Consider the following 24,825-nt stretch of genomic DNA (forward strand, 5'->3'; position numbering starts at 1 on the left):
CAGCTAGCGATAGCTAACAACACTTGACAAACCTAACTTTACCTATTTATAGATGCTTTTGCCCATCTCAACTGTAGTAACTGGTCAGATATTGAAAGGTATTGCAACCTATTCTCTTTTAAGGTGATGCATATAGTTATCCAGCTTGGGCACTATGAGCTAATACTTGGCTGAAGTATTTAGCTGTCCGTGCCATAGCCTGCTTGCAGTTAAGTAATTTAAGTGGGAAATATAAGCGTTTGATCTTATTCTAATTGAGAAAAGGCGTCACAGTTTCTTAAATAGCACAGTTGTGTTACGCAGATACCATGGGGGTTGAATGCAGCCGACATGGAAACAAACCAGCTATTGCTAACTCGAATAACGTAGCCTGTTACATAATACTGCCCTTTAGGCAACATCAGGAGCCCCCTCTTATCAATGCTAATGCACATTCTTCACAATAAAATTACCAATGTGCAAAATAATTGCATATGGGTCCTTTTTGTCTATTTCGTCCCAATCGTATGTGCACAGCATTGTCAAATAGCTATCTAGCAAAATATGTCAACTTAGCTGATCTGTGCTTTGGTATACTACTCTGTAGGCTAAACTAGCTTTGACCTTTGCACTCGCAGTTTTGGATCATCTATTGTTTGCGCCCTGCACCCAAAGCTGCGCTTATTTAGCAGTTTGCTTGTGCGCAGTGTGAATGTATGCCATTGTTTCTCACTGATGACTCATATTTTCTTCTTCAGGTGCACTCTACAATTATGGAGTTTTGAAAAGGAAAGTGAGAATTTTGGGGGGAAAGGAGGCCTTTCCCCTCAAGTTTGATGGACTGCTGTAAGAGAAGGTCAGAGGGTTGTTTAAATTATTGCCTTTTGTAAATTATTAAGTATCTTTAGAGGAAAAAACTATTTTTGAAAACATTTTTGTATAAAAAGCACAAGAGTTTTTGTATTTATTGAATTCTCGATGCCATTGAATGCAGGAAGCACCTTAGTTTGTGTTCAACACTTGGTTGAGATGGTCGACTGAAACAAGTCGCAAGGGGGCTCTGGGGATCGCTAGGGTGCGGTGGAACCCCAACACAAGCACAATTCTAGCACTCCAAACCATTTCCACCTTTTGTTGACACGTATTTTTTTCTTATATATATTTTTTCTTCTTGGAGAGCAGCTATAGTTCACTTTTTTAGTGACAGTGTTTTTGATTTGTTACATCGCATGGTCTTGTTTTTAAAGTTGTTTTGCAATTGTGGGTGGTGGGCTGTCAAGGGGACTTTGTTAGACAGAAGAGAGTAGGGTTCACGGTGAGGATTTTGGTGGCAGTCATCATGAGTATGGCAGTGCAGGACTGCACCCCCAAATGCCGCTCACAGCAGCATGCGGAAGAGGTGGTAGCGGCTCTGACCGGCGGCTCTGAGGGGCAGCTGAGGGCGTTCTTGAGCTCACACTGCTACAATGCAGCCACCTTGCGGGATGCCTTTGGTCGCACAGCCCTGCACCTTGCATCCTCCCTGGGAAAGAAGATCCTGCTGGAGTGGCTGCTGGTGAGCAAGAGTGCTGACCCGATGGCGAAGGATAAGGAGTCTGGCTGGACAGCTGTGCATCGCAGCGCCTTCTACGGACATATCCACTGTCTCATATCTTTGGTCAAGGTATGTTATTAACGTGGATCACCAAAAAAATGGGCTCTCATCTGTGCAAGGTGCTCCAATTTAAGTAGTCCCATGTAGTAAACATTTATGTAACTCAACAATATGGGAAAGATGGAATGAAAAATGAAATAAGATTATTCCTTGCTCATTTAAGATTTTCGACTTAATTTCAATGATCTTCTTTTCTTTGCATTGCTCCAGCATGGAGGACTTTTATCCACACAGGACAAGGAGGGCCTCTCTGTTCTGGACCTTACAATGAAGGACCGTCCAGCACATGTAGTGTTCAAAAACACCGGTAAGAAAAGCTGATGACTTATTTTTTCTTTCTGTGACAATTTTGTTTTGCCTTTTCCCCTTTTTGAATTGCAAGTTACTGAAATATTGCATAACATATCAACAAGAAATCGGATAACATTTCATAAGGTTATCCGATTTCTATTATACATTTGCATATAATAAACATTCACATAGTAACACGGAATGAAAATTGAATAACATATATTGAGTGAATTAAAATAATAATAAAGTGTACCCAGGTGAAGATACAAATGTTGGTGTGCTGAGCCCTAAAGCCACATCCGATAAAATCACAGTTTTATTCATATTTTTTCCAACCTCAATATAAACCTATAATCCTCATTATACTTTTTTCTCCTGCCCTCCAATTTGTATATTTTAAGGTCACAGGGATAGTAAATTAAAGGGTATCAGAAAGTTGCTGACTCAAGTTGAAAAATAATATCTGGCACAACTTTTTCTATATCCAAGGTGCATAAAGTGAAGAAATGGAAACTACACTGTTTCAGTTGTTGAATACAGAACTCATTGGTTGTGAGACCAACACATTTGGGCTTGTGGTTGTTATCGTAGTCATTTACCTCATATCAAAGAAGCTTGTTTGTAGATGTTTTGGTTCAGAACGCCGCTGCTCGAGTCCTCACTAACACTAAGAAAGTGGATCACATCACTCCTGTTCTGAAGTCTTTACACTGGCTTCCTGTGTGTCAAAGAATAGATTTCAAAATACTGCTGCTGGTTTATAAAGCTTTGAATGGTTTAGGCCCAAAATACATTTCTGACCTCCTGCTAAATGATGAACCATCCAGATCTCTCAGGTCTTCAGGGACTGGTCAGCTTTCTGTCCCCAGAGTCAGAACTAAACACGGTAAAGCAGCGTTCAGTTATTATGCTCCAAATATCTGGAACAAACTCCCAGAAACCTGCAGGTCCGCTGCAACTCTGACTACTTTTAAATCCAGGCTGAAGACTTTTCTTTTTGTCGCTGCTTTTAATTGAACTATTCATATCTTAGACTGCACTGTAACTTTTATCCATGTACTTTTTCTTTTAATGTTTATTTTATTATCTTTTCTTTTTAATGACTGATTTTAAATGCCATTTTCTTAATGTCTTTCATTTTTTGTAAAGCACTTTGAATTGCCTTGTGTTGAAAAGTGCTATATAAATAAACTTGCCTTGCCTTGGTTCAATTTTCAGACATTGCTGATGAAACTATTAGTTAGTCAAGAGTCACCAGGCTCATTTAAACTGGCAGTCACTGTTAAATGCAAGGGATTTGATTCTCCCTGTGCTACATCACAAGTCTTTCTAGTTGCTATGATTTGGGTTTTTTCCGTTATAGAAAAGGATGAAGTACCCACTCCACTAAGGATTAACTGGACATCTTTCTATTTCATCAATTGTATTGTATTTTGTGTTTTTAATGCCTTCTATTTTATATTAACTTTGTACATTCCTATTTAAATGCCATATGTGTATTTCTTTCTTTTGTATGATATAAAGAGCACTTTTAGTTCCCTTGTTGTCAACAAAATAGCCATACTTTTTAATGGCAGAAAAGACCACTGGTTTAATCGAGCTGCATGTAGAGGCAATGTTGTGGCTGAGCCTGTAATTGTGTCTTTTCTTCCTAATTACAGATCCAACTGAGGTGTACACATGGGGAAACAATACTAACTTCAGTCTGGGCCATGGTAATCAGGAGAGCCGGCAGCACCCTGAGCTGGTGGATGTGTTTGCCCGGACTGGGGTTTACATCAAGCAGGTAGGCCTAACAACACACTGTTGTTGTCCTCCCTCTCAGGGGGTAAGAGAGTGTTTTCCTACAGCCAAGGGCTTCCCTACCCAGAGAACCCCACTCCCTTTGTGTCACATCAGTAATGGCCTCATGCTTTAACTCTGAGCCAACATGTGTTGCAAAAAAAAAAAGGCCAACTCACATGGTGCTCGAGATAAGGCACGCCACCTGGGTGAACCAGCAAAATACTCACTCCCCAGAGTCCTGTATTACACAACCTTCTTTTCAGGGTTAATCTGTATTTGTAACACAGATGTAGAAATATTGGTTACTTTCTTGGGATTTTTTACCGATAAGGCAGTATGGAAAATAACAATATCTGATTGGGTGGCTGTGAGTTAATGTTGTTGTCTACCAATCGGATGGTCGGTGGTTGGATTTTTAGCCACTGCATTCAACAATTAGACGTGTCCTCGGGCAAGATACTTAACCCAAACTGCTCCCGAAGGCATATGCAAGTGTCTGTGAGAGTGTGTGGATGTTAGACCCCATTTACACGGGAACGCAAACAAACCGAATACGATATCAAAAAAGTCTTCCGTTCACACGAGACCGCTCGAAAGCGCTGGAGACGCTGTAGTACATATGCCGGGCCTGTAAGTGGCGCTGTACTTCCGCCACAAAATACACCAAAAGCAGTGAAGAAGACCCCCAAGCATGGTTGTTATGGTTGCTCTTCTGTTTATTCTCCGTGGTGGATTTAGCAACATGTAGTTCTCCATGTCCACTTGTTGCTGATGGTTGTGGTAGAGGAGCTGTAGATTTTGCACTAACATCTGTAACATGGTCAGTAGCTACTGCTACTGACCATGTTACAGATGTTAGTGTTACATCTACAGCAGTGAGCAGCAGAGGTGGGGAGAGGCGGGGCTATGGCTTCATCGTTATCAGGAAATGATCGTATAGGACGTACACACGGAGACGTTAGGTCCCCCAGAGCATTCCATCCACAGATCTATCCACCTTGGGACCCGTTATCGTTTTAGGGGTCCGTTTCCGTTACGGCCTCGTGTGAACGAACGGGCTATACGAAAGAGAAAAGTAGCGGATACAATCGTTTTCGTTCCCGTGTAAACAGCACATTAGTCTCTCTGAGGCACCTTGTATGGCAGCCTCCGCCTCTGTGTAAATGTGTGAATTTGAATATGTAAAAAGGGCTTTGAGGTGTAGTAAAGATGGAGACGGCTCTTATAAGGCAGTCAATTTACCATTGAGTAATTCTTGATCAGGATAAGTATAGAAGTAAAAGTATGGAAAAGTGATTGATTACTGATTCTCTTTTTCTATCCATGTTCTGTTTTCAAAAAAATATAAAATTCAGACTTTCTAAAAATACCAGCAGTGTGTTTTTCATGTCGTATGGGACAGACTTCCAGCTCATCCAAAACGTTTACCACAGTTTGAGAAAGTGTGGGCAAGAGCAATCTTTTGCATTCATTTTGACAGTAGACATTTTTTGCGTTGGAATATGGAATAAACAGACACAATAGTTCAATGCTAGGGCTGCCTCGACAAACCCAAACATAAAGCCTGTTTGGCTAAGGAGTTCAACTGGAAAAAGAGAGCTGGATGCAAACTTTGTGTGAAGGTAGCAATTGTAATTTATATGCAACGTCAGAAACTCTGTAGTATCATCAGCACCTAGATTCACGTTGGCCCAACCACAACGAGAGACCAAAGCCGACCCAAGTCATAACTGTGTAAGCTTACAGTTGGATCTAAACAGGGCTGCACAGTTAATCACATAAACCTTTATTAGCATAAGAAACTTCTAGCTATATATACTCAAAAGTGAAATATGACCAGAATCATCAGCAGATATTTCTGGAAATCGGAGTGTGTGACATTATGGCGTTTTGAAATGGTAAATGGGTTTGAGCTCTGCTAAAGTTAGGAGTACCAGTCAAACTAAATTACTTTTTTTTCCCTGAGTCAAACAGAGTTCATATCTGGTGTGTCTCATGTGTAGTCTTCATTTGTGACTTTGTCGAGCTAGGCTATGCCAGCATGGCTACGATTACATGCGTTTTGTATGCTCTTAGTGTGATTAATAAAGCTAATGGCACCTGCTGTGACTCCCACCAGTAGTGTGCACAAACACCAGCTGCTCGTTAATGTCGATTAAGTAACAACTGTGTTAGATATGTTGCAATTTTAATCCATTCTTAGAGATTGTTTTTTGCATATATTTTGTATATTTAGTTAAGAAATGATTAAGCTTTGGTTCATGTCATTGTATTATTGGTATTTACAGAAGATGTCATTCAAGACTTGTCCTGCAGTGTAATTTCATAAAGCCTAGTGGGGGACAGATGGATCCGATTTCATGACCACACAATGACCCAGTGGCTCTGCGTTTAGTCTTTGTCTCCATATCCCAACCCAGCAGGTGCCAGAGGTTAAATATTAATTCCACAATGACATGTTTTTAATTAAATGAACTACACCGTAGTGTGTGTGAGTCAGAGTGTCCACATCAATGTCATACTTTGGGAAACATCCCTGCGCCCTATTGAAAGCTTGAGGGGTTGCAATGTATTAATAATGATGTTTGCTTTTCCACTTGGCCTTTATTGGCATAGTGTTTTACTATTGTTACAAGAGGGCTTGGCCAAAGGACATGGACAGAGATGCATCACAGCCTCTGCTCACTATCAGGTCAACACTATGAAGACAAGATCCTTAAACCGCACAAACTTCAGACTCTTTTTTTTTTTACCCTTAGAATAGGTGAGTTATTGGTATTAAATACAAAAGAGTGGTGCAGGAATGAGTCCTAAAACCCGGGTTTAGTTAGCATTTGACCACTTTCGGTTTCCTTCAGGTTATTTATTTGTTCCCGTAGATATATTTGATTTGCAGTTTAAATACAAGGTATCTGTTGTGCAATTAAAATAACTCTGAAAACAGACATATCTTTTAATTGAACAAAGTACCCAATACTCGATCCCATTAACAATCAAACAAATAAAACAAATAATAGTCGTTGCTTCCCTTGTCTAAAATTCAACAGTTTTTGAACGTGTTTTAGTTAACAGAAGCTTAAATGTTTTGTTCTATGAAATAAAATATATATATAAGGAAACACCCCACTGGGAAAAATTACATGTTTGCTGATGTTACCCTCCTCTCCTCCCTGCAGGTGGTCCTGTGTAAGTTCCACTCAGTGTTCCTGTCTCAGAAAGGTCAGGTGTTCACCTGTGGCCACGGGCTGGGAGGACGACTTGGACATGGAGATGAACAGACTTATCTGGTGAGACCTGTTGCAGCAAGGCTTTATGCTGGTATAGCAAGATCTGTCATGTATTTTAGCATACTGTTAATTAGTCCATATTTAAAATATATAATATTTAACCTCAACAAATGACATCTCTGAACATTTCTGCTTTACCCTGTTTTCTGTCTCTTGGATTCTCTTCATTCATTGTGACCAAATGTAGCTTTATATTTATTATCAAGCTTGTTCTCATATTTCTAATATTTAGGCCACCCCATTTAAAGGTCCCATGACATGGCCATTTCTACTGATCATAATTCCATTGTTGAGGTCTACTAGAATAGATTAGAATAAACTCACATTGGTTTCTCATACAGCATCTCTGTAAAGTATGTGTATTCACTCTCTGTCCTAAACGGCTTGTTGGAGCTCCTGCCCCCCCCCCCCCTCCCTGTGAGCCCACTGTGCTCTGATTGGTCAGCTCGCCCACTCTGTTCTGATGAGTCCACCACCGTTACAGCGGAACATCAGTGATTATGTGTTACAATGGCGTTTGTTAGCAACCAGAAAATGACACCAGTAATGACAAACAGATGAGAATGCTGCGTGGGGTCTGGGGGCCGTGTTGGCGGGACGTTGCGGGGCTCGTTGCTCCGCCCTTTGAGGCTCGAGGAGCGGACAGTGTGAGCTGGATTACTGGTGTCGTTTCCTGGTTGCTGCGTGGGGTTTGCGAGACAGCGAGACACAGAGACACCGCGGAACTCACTCAGTCTGGCTGTGAGTGTGTGTGTGTGTGTGTGTGTGTGTGTGTGTGTGTGTGTGCGGAGCACCGTGGCTGAGAAGAGGGGGGGGGGGTGCGCGAAAAAGAAAAAAAAAGTTTTAACAACATTATTTATTGACTTTTCATTCCGGGATAATCATTTTGCGCAAAGATGGCACTATTTGTCAGAGCACTTCATCCTTCTGGGATTTCATGAAGAACAGCTCCAACGCCTGTGTGTATGGGAATGCCTCTGGTGCTGGTCCATTAACTGCCAGTGTTTCCCACAGATCTGAAATATACTTTGGGGGGTGGTGGTAGCGGGGGGGGTTGAGGTGACGTGCAACAACATTAACCTTTCTGTTGGTCGCTTGTTAGCAGACCCTTCACGCGATGGCAGAGCGAACAGGTACAGGCAGGGCCCATAATGATAGCCCTATAGTTTAAATCTACCACCCACACATGAACATATGGAAATGGTTACTATTTAAAAAAATTAATGTATTTATTAATGTATTTAGGAACCTATCCATGTGATTTTTAGTGGGGGTCGACCTCAAATCCTCTAGGGGGGTCCGGGGGCATGCCCCCCCGGTAAGATTTTATTTTTTATTTTGGAGTTAAATGCATCAATCTGGTGCATTTTGAGGGGAAAATAAAGAGACTAGATCTATGGAAACACCTATATTAAACAGAACTGTATACATTTCAATAATCATAAAATCAAGGCCATAACCAACAACATCCCATTTCCAATATGAAAAAAACACTGAAACTTGTTTATTAATTTAGTTTTGGTTCATTTATAGTTGTGAGTGTGTCTGTGCTCCTGAATCAGCCTCTCCTGTCTCCCTCCTCTCCCCCCCTCCTCTTTGAGGCAGCAGCAAAGACTAGTTTTCTCTCAACAAGTTTTAAAAGTGTATCTTACCTTTTTTCACCTAGTTAACTTTTTATTTATTTATTCATGCATATTTTACTAATCACATTACATTTCATTTAGCTGACGCTTTTATCCAAAGCGACTTATAATGACTGATTACAGGGACATTCTCCCTGGAGTAACTAAGGGCTAAGTGCCTTACTCAAGGGCACACTAGTGGTGGTGTTCCTGGCGGGATTTGAACTCACAGCCTTCCGATCTTCAGCCCACCGCACTATTCATTAGATCAATCACTACCCTCTCAAATGGAAATATGTGTTTACATAAATGGTGACCACACCGTTTGAGACCCACTGAGAACTTAGACTAAGTTAACTATCTAAACACTCAGAGTGCTTTACCTCACCTGAGCTGAGGTTATCCCGAGCTTGAATGACACACAGAGACCAATCAAGGGCTTTGATTTATGATCTGTATGACAGTGGCCATGTCGGCAGGCCACATCATGTGGACAGCCAGTCACCCTGTGTGAGGCAGGCCACTTAACAGGCCAGAAGGAGGCGAGATCAGAGCGAGGGATCATTGTCGACAAGTTAATCGATCGCAGATGGCGTCGTGGTCACGGACGAATAAAAAAAAAAAATCTAAAAAAAAACAAAAAAAAAAAACTAAATGGATTGCGAAATATACTTGGGCGGCCGTTAATATACCTGGGCGGCCCGCCCAAGTATAGTCTATGTGTGGGAAACCCTGCATGTAGAAAAAGTTACATAACACACAAGGGGACGGGTAATAACCGGAAAAGCATGACCTGGGACCTTTAAGATGCAGGGGGTTGAACATTTGAATTATACTTTCTTAATATAATGCTGTTCAGTACAACACCATGACTAACAAGGACCTCAATAATAAACAAGTAGTTGTGTGGCACAGCTAAAAAAGATTTTGATATAGGTGTACCAAATAAAATGATCTTAGTCTTGCAGAGGAAACAATGATTATTAAGTGAAATTCATATTTACTCTTAGAACTTACATTCTAAAAGGTGTTTCTACATGTATTAGACATTTTTCAGGCATGGCATGCAGGGGTGGCTGGGATTTATGTGGAAATCTCTTAATCAGTTAAGATGGAGCACATGTGGTAATTTGTGAAAAGTGAACTACTGTGCCCATGTTAATGTAGGAGCATATCACCTGGTGTAAAGGGGAGCTCACTGATGTATTTTTATAGTTTCAATAACAATGGAGCTGCACTATGGTAGAAAGGAATTGAATAAACCAGGCTTTTATACAAAGGCAATTCTTGGTTACTTTGTAACAGTAAGAAAAATACAGACGTGTCCTATTATGTTAGCCTTTCCAGCTAAATACTTGAGCATAGCAGAACACAACAGAGCTCCTGCTGTCAGGGTGCCATTGGAGTGTTAGAATGAGCCACACATTGTTATTAATAAGGCAATGTTATACACAGGGAATTTCCCTGCTGCTAAAAGGTCAGGCATGTGATCATTTAAGTAAATGTAGAGGAAACTATGGAGGACGGAACATGACTTAAGTATAAATAAATAAATGTATGAAGAAATACAGGAATAAATAAATTACGTACATAAATACAGGAATAAATAAATAAATACGTAAATAAATAAATAAATACAGGAATAAATAAATGACGAAATAAATACAGAAATAAATAAATGTTGAAATGAATACACAAATAAATAAATAAAAGAATAAATGCATAAATAAATATGGAAATAAATACATCAATGTATAAATAAATAAATGTCGAAAATAAAACAGAACACACGTTATTATTATATATCTTTCATTTATTTCTACATTTACGCGACATACATTTATTTATTTATGTATTTATGTGTCCGTATGCTAATGAGGTGGGCGGTCCTAACCTCAGTCTGAAGCAGGATTCGCCAATTGTTGGAGCCAGGCAGAAGCAATAGATTTGTGGCAAGTCACATCATGTCGAGCTGAGCCAAGTCCTCTATACATCGTTCCACACGAAACTGGACATAGTCTTTTGGTTCTCCGTTCTCTAAATGGTCCGCTAATGATCGTAAATGATCTCCAATGGCTCTTAAATCAATATCCATAAATAAACCTTACAACTGTGGATAAACCATGGATGTATAAAGATAAGGGCTAAACAGTAAAGCTCCTGCATTCGAATCAGCGCGGTTATCCAGGCGTTAGTAGTAGAGCCCTCTGCCAGAAATGATCACACACTCCTGTAACCAATCCTGCTTCAGACTGAGGTTAGGACCGCCCACCTCATTAGCATACGGACACATAAATACATAAATAAATAAATGTATGTTGCGTAAATGTAGAAATAAATGAAAGATATATAATAACGTGTGTTCTGTTTTATTTTCGACTTTTATTTATTTATTTATACATTGATGTATTTATTTCCATATTTATTTATGCATTTATTTATGCATTTATTCTTTTATTTATTTATTTGTGTATTCATTTCAACATTTATTTATTTCTGTATTTATTTCGTCATTTATTTATTCCTGTATTTATTTATTCCTGTATTTATTTATTTATTTACGTATTTATTTATTTATTCCTGTATTTCTTCATACATTTATTTATTTATACTTAAGTCATGTTCCGTCCTCCATAGGAAACGCTGTGCTCCTCAATTATTCAACGCAAATGGAGCATTGAACATGGGCTGTTTTAGATTTATGTACACTTAGTTTTTTTCTTATATTTCTCATTATATTCTCCTTGTATCCTTTCCACAGATTCCTCGAATGGTGGAGGGTCTGATGTCCCACCACTGCTCCCAGGTGGCGGCAGCTAAAGACCACACGGTGGTTCTGACAGAGGAAGGCTACGTTTACACGTTTGGCCTCAACTCCTTCCACCAGCTGGGTCTGGCTCCCCCTCCTGCCTCAGCTCATGTCCCCAAACAGGTGAGAGGTTAAGGGTAACAGGGAGGGTAAGGAAGGGTGCGGAGGGAATTTTGGTGTGCATGTCACGTGCATTGTCTGTGATTGATGTATGAGAACTTCTTCGGTATGCTCTCTGTTTTATATTATGCAGGTTTCTTTTTGAAATGATAAGGCCAAAACACAATGGCTTATTAATAATATTATGATATTTTTAGGCTATGCCACAGTACACAACATACCTATTGAAAAGGATCTCTATCTCTTATACCTATTTCCTCTAAAATAAAAACTTTTTTTTCTTTACCTCATACCAGCATCCTCAATCTAAATGTGGGGAACCACAGCTCGTTTGTGCCCGGCCGACACCAAGCCGATTTCGGCCGTCGATGAGCGTCCTGTCGCCCTACTCAGATTGGTGTGTCTTTTCCGTGCCGACACCTTCCACTCCCGATTGAACATTGAATCGGGAGCGGAGGCTCTCGGCAAAAGAAATCACTCTGATTGGCTGTTCAGCTTCCGCCTCTTGCTATCTGCTTCCACAAGCAACAGTCCAAGGGCTGATACCGCCAGTACCGCACTAAACATGTTTTCGATTATAAGTTGTTATGTGAAACAGTCTGTGATGGACGAGAGTGAAAATGGAACGCACATGCTATTTGTTGTTTGTATATATCATGCTGTCTGTCTTCGGGTTGCCTCTTTTGAATGACGAATACACACTACCGCCGCCTGCTGGTAAGGAGAGTTATTGCCACTCACGCATGCGCAGTGTGTACGTGCTACTTGGCCGTCGGCTGAAGTCTTTGCGGTGTGTTCCAGTGCGACTTTTTGGCCAAGACGTAAGAGACGTGAGGCGACACAACAGTCGGGTCCGTCGGGACCAGTGCTTGAATTGGGCCGGTACTCACCGGTACGCAGTACCAGGACTTCTGATTTTTACCCATCTGGTACCGTTACTTCTTACTGAGTACCGGCACGGTGCCGGTACGGCGGTACTCAGTAGATGCGTCATGAGGTGCCGCCGCCGCTTTGCCCGCCTCGCCCCCGGAGCAGCAGTCTTCGTCGCCCCAAACACCGCCACCCCTCGGCGGCCCGCAAGTTCCAGAGGACCTCGGCAAAACAGAGCCTGCCCAGGTATATTCAAACAAGTTCCCAACTCGCCTGTACAGTGGGGCAAGGCGCTCATTTTGCAGCTCATGGTTTAAAAACAGAGATTGGCTGGAATATTCCTGTAAAAAAGATGCCATCTTCTGCTATGCCTGTAGACATTTCGGTTCAAATACATCTAACTCAGATGCCTTCACCACAATTGAACCAGAGTACCAAACGCTGTCTCCTGGTACTCATCTGAGTAACTCACTAAAAATGAAATACTATATGACAGTAAAACAAGAATAGAGTTTAAAAGGAGAGTGATTTGTAAAATATCTATAAAGAAATAGTAAATCTGTTTACAGTTCTGTTCCATATGGATGTTGAGAGATGTATCCACAGATCTCTTAATGTTGCTCTCAAAGTGCACCAGATTGATGCTTTTAACTTCAACATTTAAAAATAAATCTTGTGTCAGGTCCACTCCCCACTTATAAAAATAGCACTTTACCCCTGCACCCCCTCTAATCTCAGATGCACCCTGAGTCATTTTGTTGAAGTACAGTGAGCCTTTCTAAAATATACAGTAAAGAGAAAAACCCACCAGCATTATAGGATGTAGCCTACTATATGACTTTGAGCCAAATTCTTGTTTTTGGGCTGTATAAATAAATGTACTTGAAACAGTTGCTGATTTAGAGTACTGGCACCTTTTTTATTCCAATTCAAGCACTGCTCGGGACGTGTTCTTTGGTGGCAGTTTGGTGTGTCCGGACCCTTAGAGGGCTTTCACTTTGAGATTCCATATGAGAATGTCCTGATATTGTATAAGTGATTAGTTTGTCTGCTGTCATCCCTTAGTCAAATTGATGTGTGAAAACGGGACGTTTTCTAATCACACTGGGAGATGGTGTTCTTTCATTTTGATCTTTTGAAATTGAGTCTTTGTTTTTCTTAAGTTTGACTAATTATTAGCAAAGAAGTAATCCAAATTATCTCTAAAATACAGTTTGCAGGATTGTGTCTTTTAAGTTATTTAATTGTTTTATTTTTGTATATTTTGTTTATTTATTATGTGATTTATTTTAAAATGTGAAATAGTAATCACTTTCACTAGAGAGTCACTTTTATTTTTAAGTCAGTGCTTACCCTCTCTTTTACCGTAAAGCTTACTATAGACACAAACTGCAAAACAACACATTTTCATGTCTTTTTCCAAGATGAGGCTAGCATCTTCCATTACTGGTACCATGATTAAACTCTTTGCCGCTTCACTTATTTTGCTCACTTCAATATCTCTGTTCCCGGCTTCCCTCAAGTTATTATAACACATATTGAGACGTGGAAATGTGGAATAACTTGCACTGAGTATTTACGATAAATCACCACCCTTTGAACTAGCACGTGATAGTTATCTAAATTGTGTATACTCTAGTTTAAATGTGCCTGTGATATGCTATGTATGTACATGTAGGTGTTCTCCAAGACGCTGAGAGGCAGGACCGTGATTGGAGTCGCAGCAGGAAGGTTCCACACAGTGCTGTGGACCAGGGAGGCTGTCTACACAATGGGACTCAATGGAGGCCAGCTGGGTAAGTCTCAACAGTGAAATGTCAGCAAAGCCAGTGTTTGCAGAGAAAATGGCACTGCCTGTCAGACACTGAATGTGACTGAAAAGGAAAATTGTGCAGATAAAGGCGAGACCCACATCCTCTGGCAGACTAAAGTCTAACATTGCCAGAGAAAAAAATAAAAAGATAATATCTTTTATTATACAATCATGTCTAAAGCAGTGTTTCCATTAGCCGGAATTTACCAGACTTTGACCAGAAAAGGCACATTTTAAATCATATTTCCTGGTAAAAATGTTTTCTGTAGGCACCAGCCGCTCTCATCAATGCCACAGCCTGCAAAGAGACCCCCTCGCTGTGAGAACAGCGCTCATAATGTGGCCCGAGCGCACCGGAACGGCACTCCAGGACTTTATATTTTGAGTGTGGGGGAAACTTCTGTGTAGCAATGCAGGAGGAGTCACCGACTCAAAATGAGACACGGGGAGAGCTGGAGCTTTGATGGCAAACACTAATGTTTTTTTTTAGGAGCTTCGGACGGAGGATTCACAAAACAAGTCAAGAGTCAGAGGTCTGATTGCACGGTAGAGTTGCCACATCAATTCTGAAGAGCCTCTCTCTCGATAGACCTTTTAACTAGTGCCGAGAGAGTAATCAACATATTTGGGGAGATAGACTAAACAGCTGGGAACACGGAATCACTTGCGTCTGACGCCTATGGCCTCGAAGATTTCACACCTTGGAGTCCAGTCCACAAACCCCAAGAAGGAAGTGTTCCAGTGTACCCACAACAATAAACCATTTGTGACCGAGAGTTGCCCGGTCATAAACTGGTAACGACAACAAATGGCTGAAGCAGCCCCTTCCTTAAGGGAGATAACAGACGTCAGGGTTCGTCATTCTATATAAAGCCTACATAAGTAACTAATATAATAATAAACTGTAATTTTCCCATTTGTCCGGTAAAGTTGCCTGCGAACAGAAACGCTTGTCTATAATAATAATAATAATAATAATCCTTATATTTATTATAGTTCTTTATCAATGACTCTCAAAGCGCTTTACAAAATACACATTACACATACAGATATGTAATGGTCATCTACTGTGGACAATACCCACAGGAGCAAATTCGGGTGAAGTGTCTTGCCCAAGGACACAACGGCCTGACGCAGTGGGGCGGGAGCGGGTTTCGAACTGGAGTTCCCCAACGCCCCCTTGATCTGATGATGAAATGCACAGACCACTGCGCCACCCGTCCCTATAGTTATTGTTACAAGGGAAAAATTGTGCAAATGTATAACTACTTTACAGAAAGATCCTCCATCATGTCAGAGGTGACTCGAAATGCTCTTCAGTGATTTTCTTCTTATTATATTATGGCCATTGTAGGTAAAAAAGGGACATTATATTCTTAGAAAAACAACAGATTTCCCAGATTAAAGTTGAAAAGAACGTTGATATTCTCTAAGATTTTAGTCATATATTTTTGAGATAAAATTCACAAACTTGTAAGAAAAAACCTCTGTAATGCTCTTACATAAAAGACACACAAAGCATTTTTTGTTAAGGAACAACATCCCTTAACTATCAGATCAGATTAACCTCGTCACGCTGCACACTTCACTTGCGTCTGTTATGCTCCCAGTGGACGACCATATCAAATACTATATTGTGCAATCCGATTAAGCAATTGGGAAATAATTATGATTTGAGAATAATTCAAGTTGTTTTTTCTCCCAAATGTGTAGCTATCATTTCTATTTAAGTGTCCCCCTAGTTAAAAGCCCTGTTTGAACACACACACGCACACCATATACATTTAGGACACCAAGAAATGATAAAGTCAAATATATATATATTTTTTGTATGTTGATCTCCAGGTTACTTGCTGGATCCTAACGGAGAGAAGTGTGTGACAGCCCCCCGGCAGGTATCAGCTCTGCATCACAAGGATGTCACCATAGCGATGGCAGCAGCCAGTGATGGAGCAACAGTAGTTGTGACTGAGAAGGGCGATGTCTACCTGTTGGCTGACTACCAGTGCAAGAAAATGGCTTCCAGGTATTCATTAAACAACCCTTTATTACACTGAGACTCAAGTGGCCTTGAAGATTGCATTTGCTTTAAAGGTTTTTAAATATTTTACAAATTGAATCCAAGCAAAAGATGGTTAAAACTGATCCAAATTAAACATACTTAATTGATGTTCAGTATTTATTCCTTACTTACAAAAGAGTGCATATTCTGTTTCCCTTGTTGTCAGCTCTCTTGTTGTCAGCTCTCTTTTTCCATGCTCAAAGATCTGATATGTGCAGCCTTTGTAAGCCACCGGAGGAACTGTCCTTTTCTGCATCACCCCCATTATTCTAATCAGATCTCGTTTGAATGGCAGCAGATGCTAAACTGGAAACTGTTATGTTATCTTTAACGTTGATTTGCATAGTGTTTGTTTAAGTGCATACAGGTCTGTTAAAGAATGATGACACAACATTGAATTGACCTAAAGGCAGATGTTTAGGAAATCAGCCCTTATAATTAAATAGGCATCTTCCAAAAAGAAAAGTAGATCTTGGTCCACAGAAAGACAAATCAATATATATATATACTATATTAAACATATGCTTCAAATGTGACACTTCTTTTTCTAATCATTGATTTCGGTGTGTCTCTTCAGACAGCTGAACATCAGGAAGGTTCTGGTCAGCGGCGGCAGTCTGGACCACCGTGTGGTTCCTCAGATCCTGAACGAGGGAGGGGGAGAGAAGGTGGTCATCTTGGCTTTAGATGAAGCTGGGAGGGTAAGAGCATTCAAATAGTAAAGGAGTGTGATTCATTTACTTATCTAGACTGAGAGGGAACAGAGTTCGTCTTTGACATTTAGAGGGCTTTCATTTTGAGATTCCACAACAGAAAATCCTGCTATTTTGGAGTGACATTTTGAGTTTGTCTGCTAACACCCTCACTTAATATTGGTGCGGGGCAACAGAAGCATTCTCAATGAAACTGTGAGATGGTGACAGATTAGTCTTTTGAAATGTAGTTTTAATAATAATATTAACTACAAATTAAAAAGAGATATATATTTTTCTAAATACAGTTTGCAGGCAGTAGTTATAAAACATAAAACATATTCTCTGTATTTAATTTATTATTATTGACATACTTTTTGAATTAATGTAAAAGATGCCTATTACATAACTTGAAGGTCACTTTTATAATGGGAAAATAAATCTTACTTCTCCCATGTGCTAACATTTAGAAACTGCAGCACGATGTATAACATTGTTATTTTTACCTTCCCCTGTTATCTAACCTATGGTGCATCATAGACAGTTATACAATCTCAAAGCAGCCTGGCCCATACAGGGTTCTATAGATTTCAATTGTGAGTAAGACTTGTCTGTGTACCTTCCTTAAATCCCTCCAATTCCCTTTCCCTCCCAGGTGTTCTGCTGGCGGTCGTCGGGCAGCTCGGTGAGACAGTGCCGGTGGGCGTACGGGCGTCAGGTCTTCATGTCGGACATTTCTCTCAGCAAGAACGGCATGATGTTTGTGACTCAGGAGGGGGAGGGCTTCAGTGGCGTGTGGGCTGGAGAATATAAAAAGTACGAGGAGAAAAAAGGTGAGGAATTTAGGAACAAAGTACGTTATATCATAAAGTTGGACAAAGTTTTGCAAATGTCAGTTTTAAATAGATAACGTTTTTCATTAGATGTGTATAGACTCCTTTAAAAAAGGGAATAGTTATAGGTCATCGTAAAACAAAAATTAGTTTAAAGTATTGTTAATTTAAAAATGTTATTTGTCATTTCTTGTGATCTCAGAGGGCAGTGTGGAGGTCTGTGGCTACTCTGATGCCGGGACATGGTTCGAGAGAATCCGCCTGGAGAAGCTCCCGTACGTCCACAGAGCTGTCAGCATCACCATGGACTCTAAGGGCCGCAACTTTGGAATGCTCCAGTCAGACCCAAAAACAAGGTGGGATATGTCCCTTGAATACTAATGTTGTCCTCATGTTCTGTCTGTAGATGTCTGTAGAAAATGTAAAAAATACACTTTGGGGACAGTTTTCCACTCCAGCAAAATCTTAAATACATTTTGTGTAAACATGGTGTTCTAACTCTAGTAACTAATTAAAAAAAAAAAAGAAAGATTGAAGTTATGAAATCTATAAAGTGGCTAAAAGTGGTGAAGTCATTCATGGAAAATGTGCTTTTTCTTCCTCCTCTTTGAACTTGTTGATTATTAAATAATTATTGATGATTATCTTTTAGCATTCCCCATGTGGTTCCTTATGTGCAATATCATTGCAACATGAAAAATGCTTTTTATTTTCCACAATGAGGGAAAAACCTTTTTAAGTTAAACGGTAATAATAATAATAATAATAATAGTAAATGGCTAAAGAGCATTTGGAGATAACTTATAATAATAATTACTAATAGATGCAATGCTTTTTAAAGCATTGTCTTCCCACAGACTAAGTAATGACTTACCACTCATTAAATGTAATGTTGCTAAATGTAGCCAGTTGGACATAATGCAAAAAAGGGTCTATAAATCTTATTTAGTGGATGCTAATTGTATTTATTTTTAGATATTTTCTATGCTTAAAGCACACACTGCTTTATTGGAACCAGTACAACAGCATGCCACTAAATTATTTATTATACTTTCTCTTAACGACTGTCCTCTCAACAAAGTATTGCTTGAATATCTTTAAGCATTTGCTGCCTGATTTTATTAGTTTAATCTTGTTTTTGAAAAGTTTTGTGCTCTATTTACATTTATTCCTCTTATTTAAATAGGCAAGATATTACAATTATCACTGAAAAAGTGTACCCTTTGTGATTTTGATGTAGATTTCTATCTTCCAAATAGTTATCTTCCAAGTGTTTGCTGTACACTGATGCCCCCCCTCTGTCTTTTATCCAGCTTGTACGAGATTCCCAGCGTCTCTCCGTCCTCCTTCTCCCAACACTTCCGGAGCCTCCTTGATGAGGCAGACGAAATGGACAGCATCCACGATGTGACGCTTCAGGCCGATGACCGCACCTTCGCCGCCCACAAGTACATCCTGTCCATGAGGTCAGAGTTCTTCCGGAAGCTGTTCATGTCCGAGAATTGCGATGAAGATGATGTGCTTGACGGAGAAGTGAGGAAGAGCGAAGATGCTGTGGGCTGTGATTTAATCATTTTGGAGAAGATCCCAGCGGACATGTTGGAGTACGTCCTGCACTTTATCTACATGGACTCCTGTGAGCTGCTGGTGCACGGGGCCCGGCCGAGGGTCTCAGGGGTCCTGATGGGACAACACCAAGTGAGGAAAAGAGAAAGAATACCTCTACATATGTGAATTGTTTAGATACTAAGATTATTCTTTTTTTAAATGAGGGAGGGTGCCGAGTAAGTGAGGAGAATGTAAGTTATCTTCCTGATGTTACTCAATTTTACTTGTGGGGAAAAGTTACTCATTAAAAACATTTACTCAAGAACGCCTTTTTGAATAGAATATTTTAATCTAATTCTGATTTATATATATTTTTTCATTATTATTTTATAACTTCTAATACAAATAAAATTCGACTTTTTACCCTACTAAATACATTTGACAGCTTAATAACTAGATGCCTTGCAGATTAACAATTACAAAACCAAAATTATTAATGAATAAGTAACGATTTGATCAATGTGATTTTTGTTCAAATAATTAAAAAATGTACAAACTACCCAGCAGTATATATATTTATTTATAAAAAATAAATGCATAAAACTAGCTTTGCATTTACCAGCCGTACCATTAAAGCAATAAAGTCATTAAGCATCAATAATCATCATCCTATAATATATATTACTATGCAATAAAATGCTTTTGTTTCTCAAAAAGATATTGTTTTTAAACTCAACAAAATTGTTTATTATCATATTTAATTAACAGAAAATTGTTTTTACAAACTTACTTTATTTTTGGTTTTATATCATGTCACCTTTTCACTACTTGAGTTTGTTGTGTATTACTTGAATCTGTAAAAAACATTTGCATTAGCCTTAAATAACTGAGCCTCTGACTCAGCTGTGTTTTTTCTCGCTGCCTGTCTGCGCAGGACTCGGAGCAGGAGAGGCTTATCAGCAGCCTGCAGGACCTGGGCCTGAGAGGTCGCGCTGCTCTCGACGTGTACCGCTCCCTCCCCCCCACAACCATTGGAGACGGAGACAAGGCCAAGAGCAAGTCGGCCAAGCCTGGCAAGAAGGGGAAAGGAGGCAAGGCCGGAGCCAACGAGGGAGGGGCCAACCCGGTGAAAACCTTACAGGGTGTTGCAAAAAAGCTTGGCCTGGGTAGCCTTTCTGCACGGTGAGCGACCCAACATGCACTAACCCTAAGGCTAAATCACATGTGCTGTCATTGTCCATTCAGAATAATAACTCTTTATTCCTCAACAGACTGGACGGAGTCAAGTACGAAAGTGGAAAGATCAAGATTACAAAGAAGAAAACTGCCAACAAACCTAAATTCTACCAGAAAAAGTGGTACGCATTTATATCTAACGGTTGAGCTATATAGATCAGATTGTATTGAATTTGACATGAAATGTAGATTTTCTGATATCTGTATTTCTGTGTCTGCACAGCTCCTATCTCTGTGATGTCACTCTGAAATCTGAAGATGGTAAAGAGTTTCCGTGCCACAAAAGTGTCCTCTGTGCAAGACTAGGTAAGGTCAACCATCAGAAGAAGGAACACAATGCACAGACGTTTTTATTCATTCGTTTTGATAAGGAGCGCACAGTTGTTATTTTGCACGAGTCCTAAATTGGGGCCTCTTAAATAAGAGCATCCTTTGTGTTAGAATGACGATAACTTTTTATAGCTGTAATTTGTGAGTGGCACATTTTCTTTTAACTGTTGTGTCCATCTTTTCTGCAGAGTACTTCAACAGTATGCTGGGAAACCCCTGGATTGAGGTATGCCATACTTGTATTTCATACTGCCTCATTCATTAACAAGTGGTCTTAATGCTTACGATGCACTTTCATAAGACATACTGGTACCAGTAATAATAGGCCAGTGTAGAAGTGGCTTAAATCTGCTTAAAGATCAAATGCAAAGATTTTTTTATAATTGCCAGTAAAATCGAAATCATATAGCTACAACACTATCTAAGATATTGCAGTATTAAAATCGGAGATAATATGCGTCTGGCAATGCGCAATATTTATTTTGTTCAACCCCCAACACCAAGTCCGACGATTTATTTCTCAGCCGCTCGTCTCCGCAAGATGGCGTCGCGTGACGTCAGAGTGGCCAAACATATTTCCACCTGGCTTATCGCTCACAGCTGCTTCCGCCGATAGTACAATTTAGTTTTGTTATCATGTCTGATTCTGAGTAGACTATAGACTAAAAGCTTTAGGAATCCAAACTATAACATATAATAAGTACCCTGTATCAAGATTGATGCAAAACAAGTGCAATTTGACCTTTTTAGAGAGATTTAGAAAAATAAAGTCCAGGCGACCTCTGGGTAATTTGGGAACCATCAGTTCCATTTGAACTTTTTCACTGTAAAAATCATTTTATTACTTTGAATTATCACTATAGGTATTCATTCCATCCAAATACAACTGTTGTGAAAAAAAAATAAAACATACTCTGTTATCCTCTTAGCCCCACGAACCCGAAATCGCGTCATTTGCAGGAAACGACGTCTAAGGAACCTTAATATTTAATAAACTATGAATATTTTATATCCATATAACGGGGAAAAACTAATTTAACTGATCTTTTTCATTTATTTAAAAAAACAAAAACACAATGCTAACAGTGAGCCTCTGAATTAGCCCCGAGCGAAAAATGCTAACCTATTACTGCACCGAAAATCACTCCTAGCTCCCTTATTACTTATCCTAGCTCCACATCCAACACATTGTTTATGATCGTAAAGACACAGAATCTAACGGTGACCACCTCAACACTGAAAGATACAAACTCGCGAGGTTATCAACAAAAACGTACATCAAAACAAGTGGCGCTAGGTACTAACATGAGCTAGGCTTACCTTCCTCTTTGTCCGGTCTAAAATGGCATTAAAACGATAAAAACGGTGATGTAGTTAATCCATAGGTTAATATCCAATGGGGCTGTGTCCCCTTTGAAATGTTCTGATAATCTATAAGCAATAAAACTGCAATTCCGTTATCTGCTGTCCGCTCTGTGCTCCGTGCGCTCTGAAATCAAATCAAAATTTGTTTACCTCAATTCTTTGGCATTTCTGCATTGCCCGGCTCTTTCGTTCTTTCGGTTGTTTTTTGTGCTCAAATATGGAGGGGACGGCTCCGGGTTTCAGCCTCCGATGTACTTTAAATGCTTCTCCACCAACAGACTTGACGATGGCAGGATCAACATCGTATGCATCAGACGCGAAGTGGTCAGAGCACAACTTGCTCCATTTTGTCGGCTGCCAGCCAACACGATTCACTAAAATAATCCAGTTTCGGCGGATGATTTTGTCTTGGGGAAATGAATGAAAAATTCTCCCAGATCCCGCACCGTTCGTACATCCGAAAGCACAACAATAACACATGTTTTGCGTGATTTCGCGGATATAATTCAGAGTTTTCTGCACCAGTCATGAGCGAAAAACACCGCTGACATGTGAACAGCGCACGAGACTGCCGAGTCGGGATATTTGGCCCAGAGACTGTTTGGCCACAATGACGTCACGCGCGCGGAGGCTGCTGGGAATGACATGTCAGAAATTCAGACGGCTTTGGGTCGAGTTTTGTATCAATAAAAAGCTTTTTTTCGGGTGTATTATCTCGATTTAAATTAAATAAAAAATACAGGCAGTCTTAAAAACAAAATTTCTATAAAAATGTAGCATATTTGGAAGCTTTGCATTTGACCTTTAACTGGTTACAAAGAAGTCAGATTGTATAGAAGTCTATACGAAAGTGTCCCCACTTCTCCCTTTATTTATTTTCTTAGTGTCCTAATTAATGTATGCTCTCGATCAGGCCTGCACAATATATATGTTTACCATTACCATCACAATGTGCCCGTGCACAGCAGTGACATTGCAGTCAATTAAGGCATATTTATTCAAACGTGATGCTTCAAGTTTTTAGCTGCTTGTCATTTTTCATGACTTACCTGCACGAGACGTCTGTCTGATTACATCATTCAGATCTTAGATACACAGAATGTGTTGATAGTGAGTAATATGCCAGCTCTGCTTGCATAGCCAACCACCAATCACAATCAACCACAGCAGGCTGATTTGGTTGAAAAAGAAACCCAACATCAATTTTATGTAAATATTTTAGCTACAGAAAAAATGATGCAGCATTGTATTTCTTCATAATGCAATACTGTATATTCCCAAAGGAAACAATATTTAAAGTGATAGTTTTATTAGAAGTCATGCAGCCGTAGTCTCATCACTTGTTTTAAGTCGTATAAAATACAGAAGGATTTGAAAACGTTGGTCACCTTTTATAGATAATTAGTTGGTAAAGCAGCGAACGCTTTAGGATGTGGCTACTTATGATTGACTGATCATAACCACTGAGGTGTGGATGTTGAAAGCGTTTTTCAACGTATAACTTTAATCATTTCTCAGTTATTTTAGAGTTTACAAAAGTGAATTCAAGCATGCCCTATTATAGTTAGCTTAACCTTCTTATCACTTCTGCTTCCTTAAATAACACAATGGCCAAAATGCTAAACAAACCGATGAATGACATCACAGTGACTTTGTCCACTTTTGTATACTTTCTATAATGATGTCCTGCCTCCCTCAGGCCACGTCCTGCACAGCACTGGAGTTGACTACCAGCTCTGAGATTCTGCAGGTCATTCTGGAGTATATCTACACAGACGAGTCTCCCACCATCAAAGGTAGCTTTACCATCATTTATTGTGACGGCACATTTCGAATTTTAATGATGTTGTTTTGCTATATATTCGCAGTAAAGACGCTCATATTAACAGGACCTCTCTTTGCTCGACAGAGGGTTTGAATGTAGAGTTTATCTGCAGTGTGCTGGTTGTGGCCGACCAGCTGCTCATCACACGACTGAAGGAGATGTGCGAGGTCGTCATCACCGAGAACTGTGAGTCGGTTTGTCTTTTCTTCTAGCGTCATTGCCCTTGCCTCTAGCTTTTTCCAGCTTCTTTTTATCATGTTGAAATAATCCAGTTTTAAAGTCTTATGAAATTAAAATATGATGGATGTTAAGTTCAGAAGCAACGATTAGTTGTTAGTTTCATCATCATGCATTCTTGGGGTTATTTCCTGACTGCTGACCCTTTTTTTATCTTATTCATTTCTGGAGATATTGGATCACATGTTCTCTTAAATGTCAACAATGTTGTGTTGGGCTCACAATAAGTTGTATATGATGTAAAAGCAGCACATGTTTACAAATGTGTGTTACGCAAACATTAAGGTCAGCAACTAACAATCATTCTATTACAGAATAATTTGCAGTGTTTTGCTAGATTAACCAATCATTGTTTGGTCAATAAAATGTTAGAAAAAAAGTGTTAAAAGTTCATCCCAGTTAATCAATGTGAAATGTCTTTCAGTTGGGTGAGTTTAAAAGCCAACAATATGTACTTTAATATTATA

At 39.7% G+C, this 24,825-nt stretch overlaps 1 protein-coding gene across 1 annotated transcript in view; it reads left to right on the top strand.

Moving 5' to 3' along the window:
• ibtk (inhibitor of Bruton agammaglobulinemia tyrosine kinase) overlaps positions 1-24,825 on the top strand; it is a 38,432-nt gene that overhangs the window by 296 nt on the left and 13,311 nt on the right. Inside the window, 17 exon segments of the mRNA XM_034229445.1 lie at positions 738-1,642; positions 1,844-1,940; positions 3,586-3,710; positions 6,886-6,996; positions 11,380-11,550; positions 14,096-14,213; positions 16,076-16,256; positions 16,870-16,993; positions 17,640-17,817; positions 18,020-18,173; positions 19,131-19,515; positions 20,300-20,547; positions 20,637-20,723; positions 20,825-20,907; positions 21,120-21,157; positions 23,996-24,092; positions 24,206-24,307. Of these exon segments, the coding sequence (XP_034085336.1) occupies positions 1,319-1,642; positions 1,844-1,940; positions 3,586-3,710; positions 6,886-6,996; positions 11,380-11,550; positions 14,096-14,213; positions 16,076-16,256; positions 16,870-16,993; positions 17,640-17,817; positions 18,020-18,173; positions 19,131-19,515; positions 20,300-20,547; positions 20,637-20,723; positions 20,825-20,907; positions 21,120-21,157; positions 23,996-24,092; positions 24,206-24,307 (2,623 nt within the window). The 5' untranslated portion in view covers positions 738-1,318.

This window comes from Gymnodraco acuticeps, unplaced genomic scaffold, assembly GCF_902827175.1.
Source record: "Gymnodraco acuticeps unplaced genomic scaffold, fGymAcu1.1, whole genome shotgun sequence".
NCBI classification, from domain to species: Eukaryota; Metazoa; Chordata; class Actinopteri; order Perciformes; family Bathydraconidae; genus Gymnodraco; species Gymnodraco acuticeps.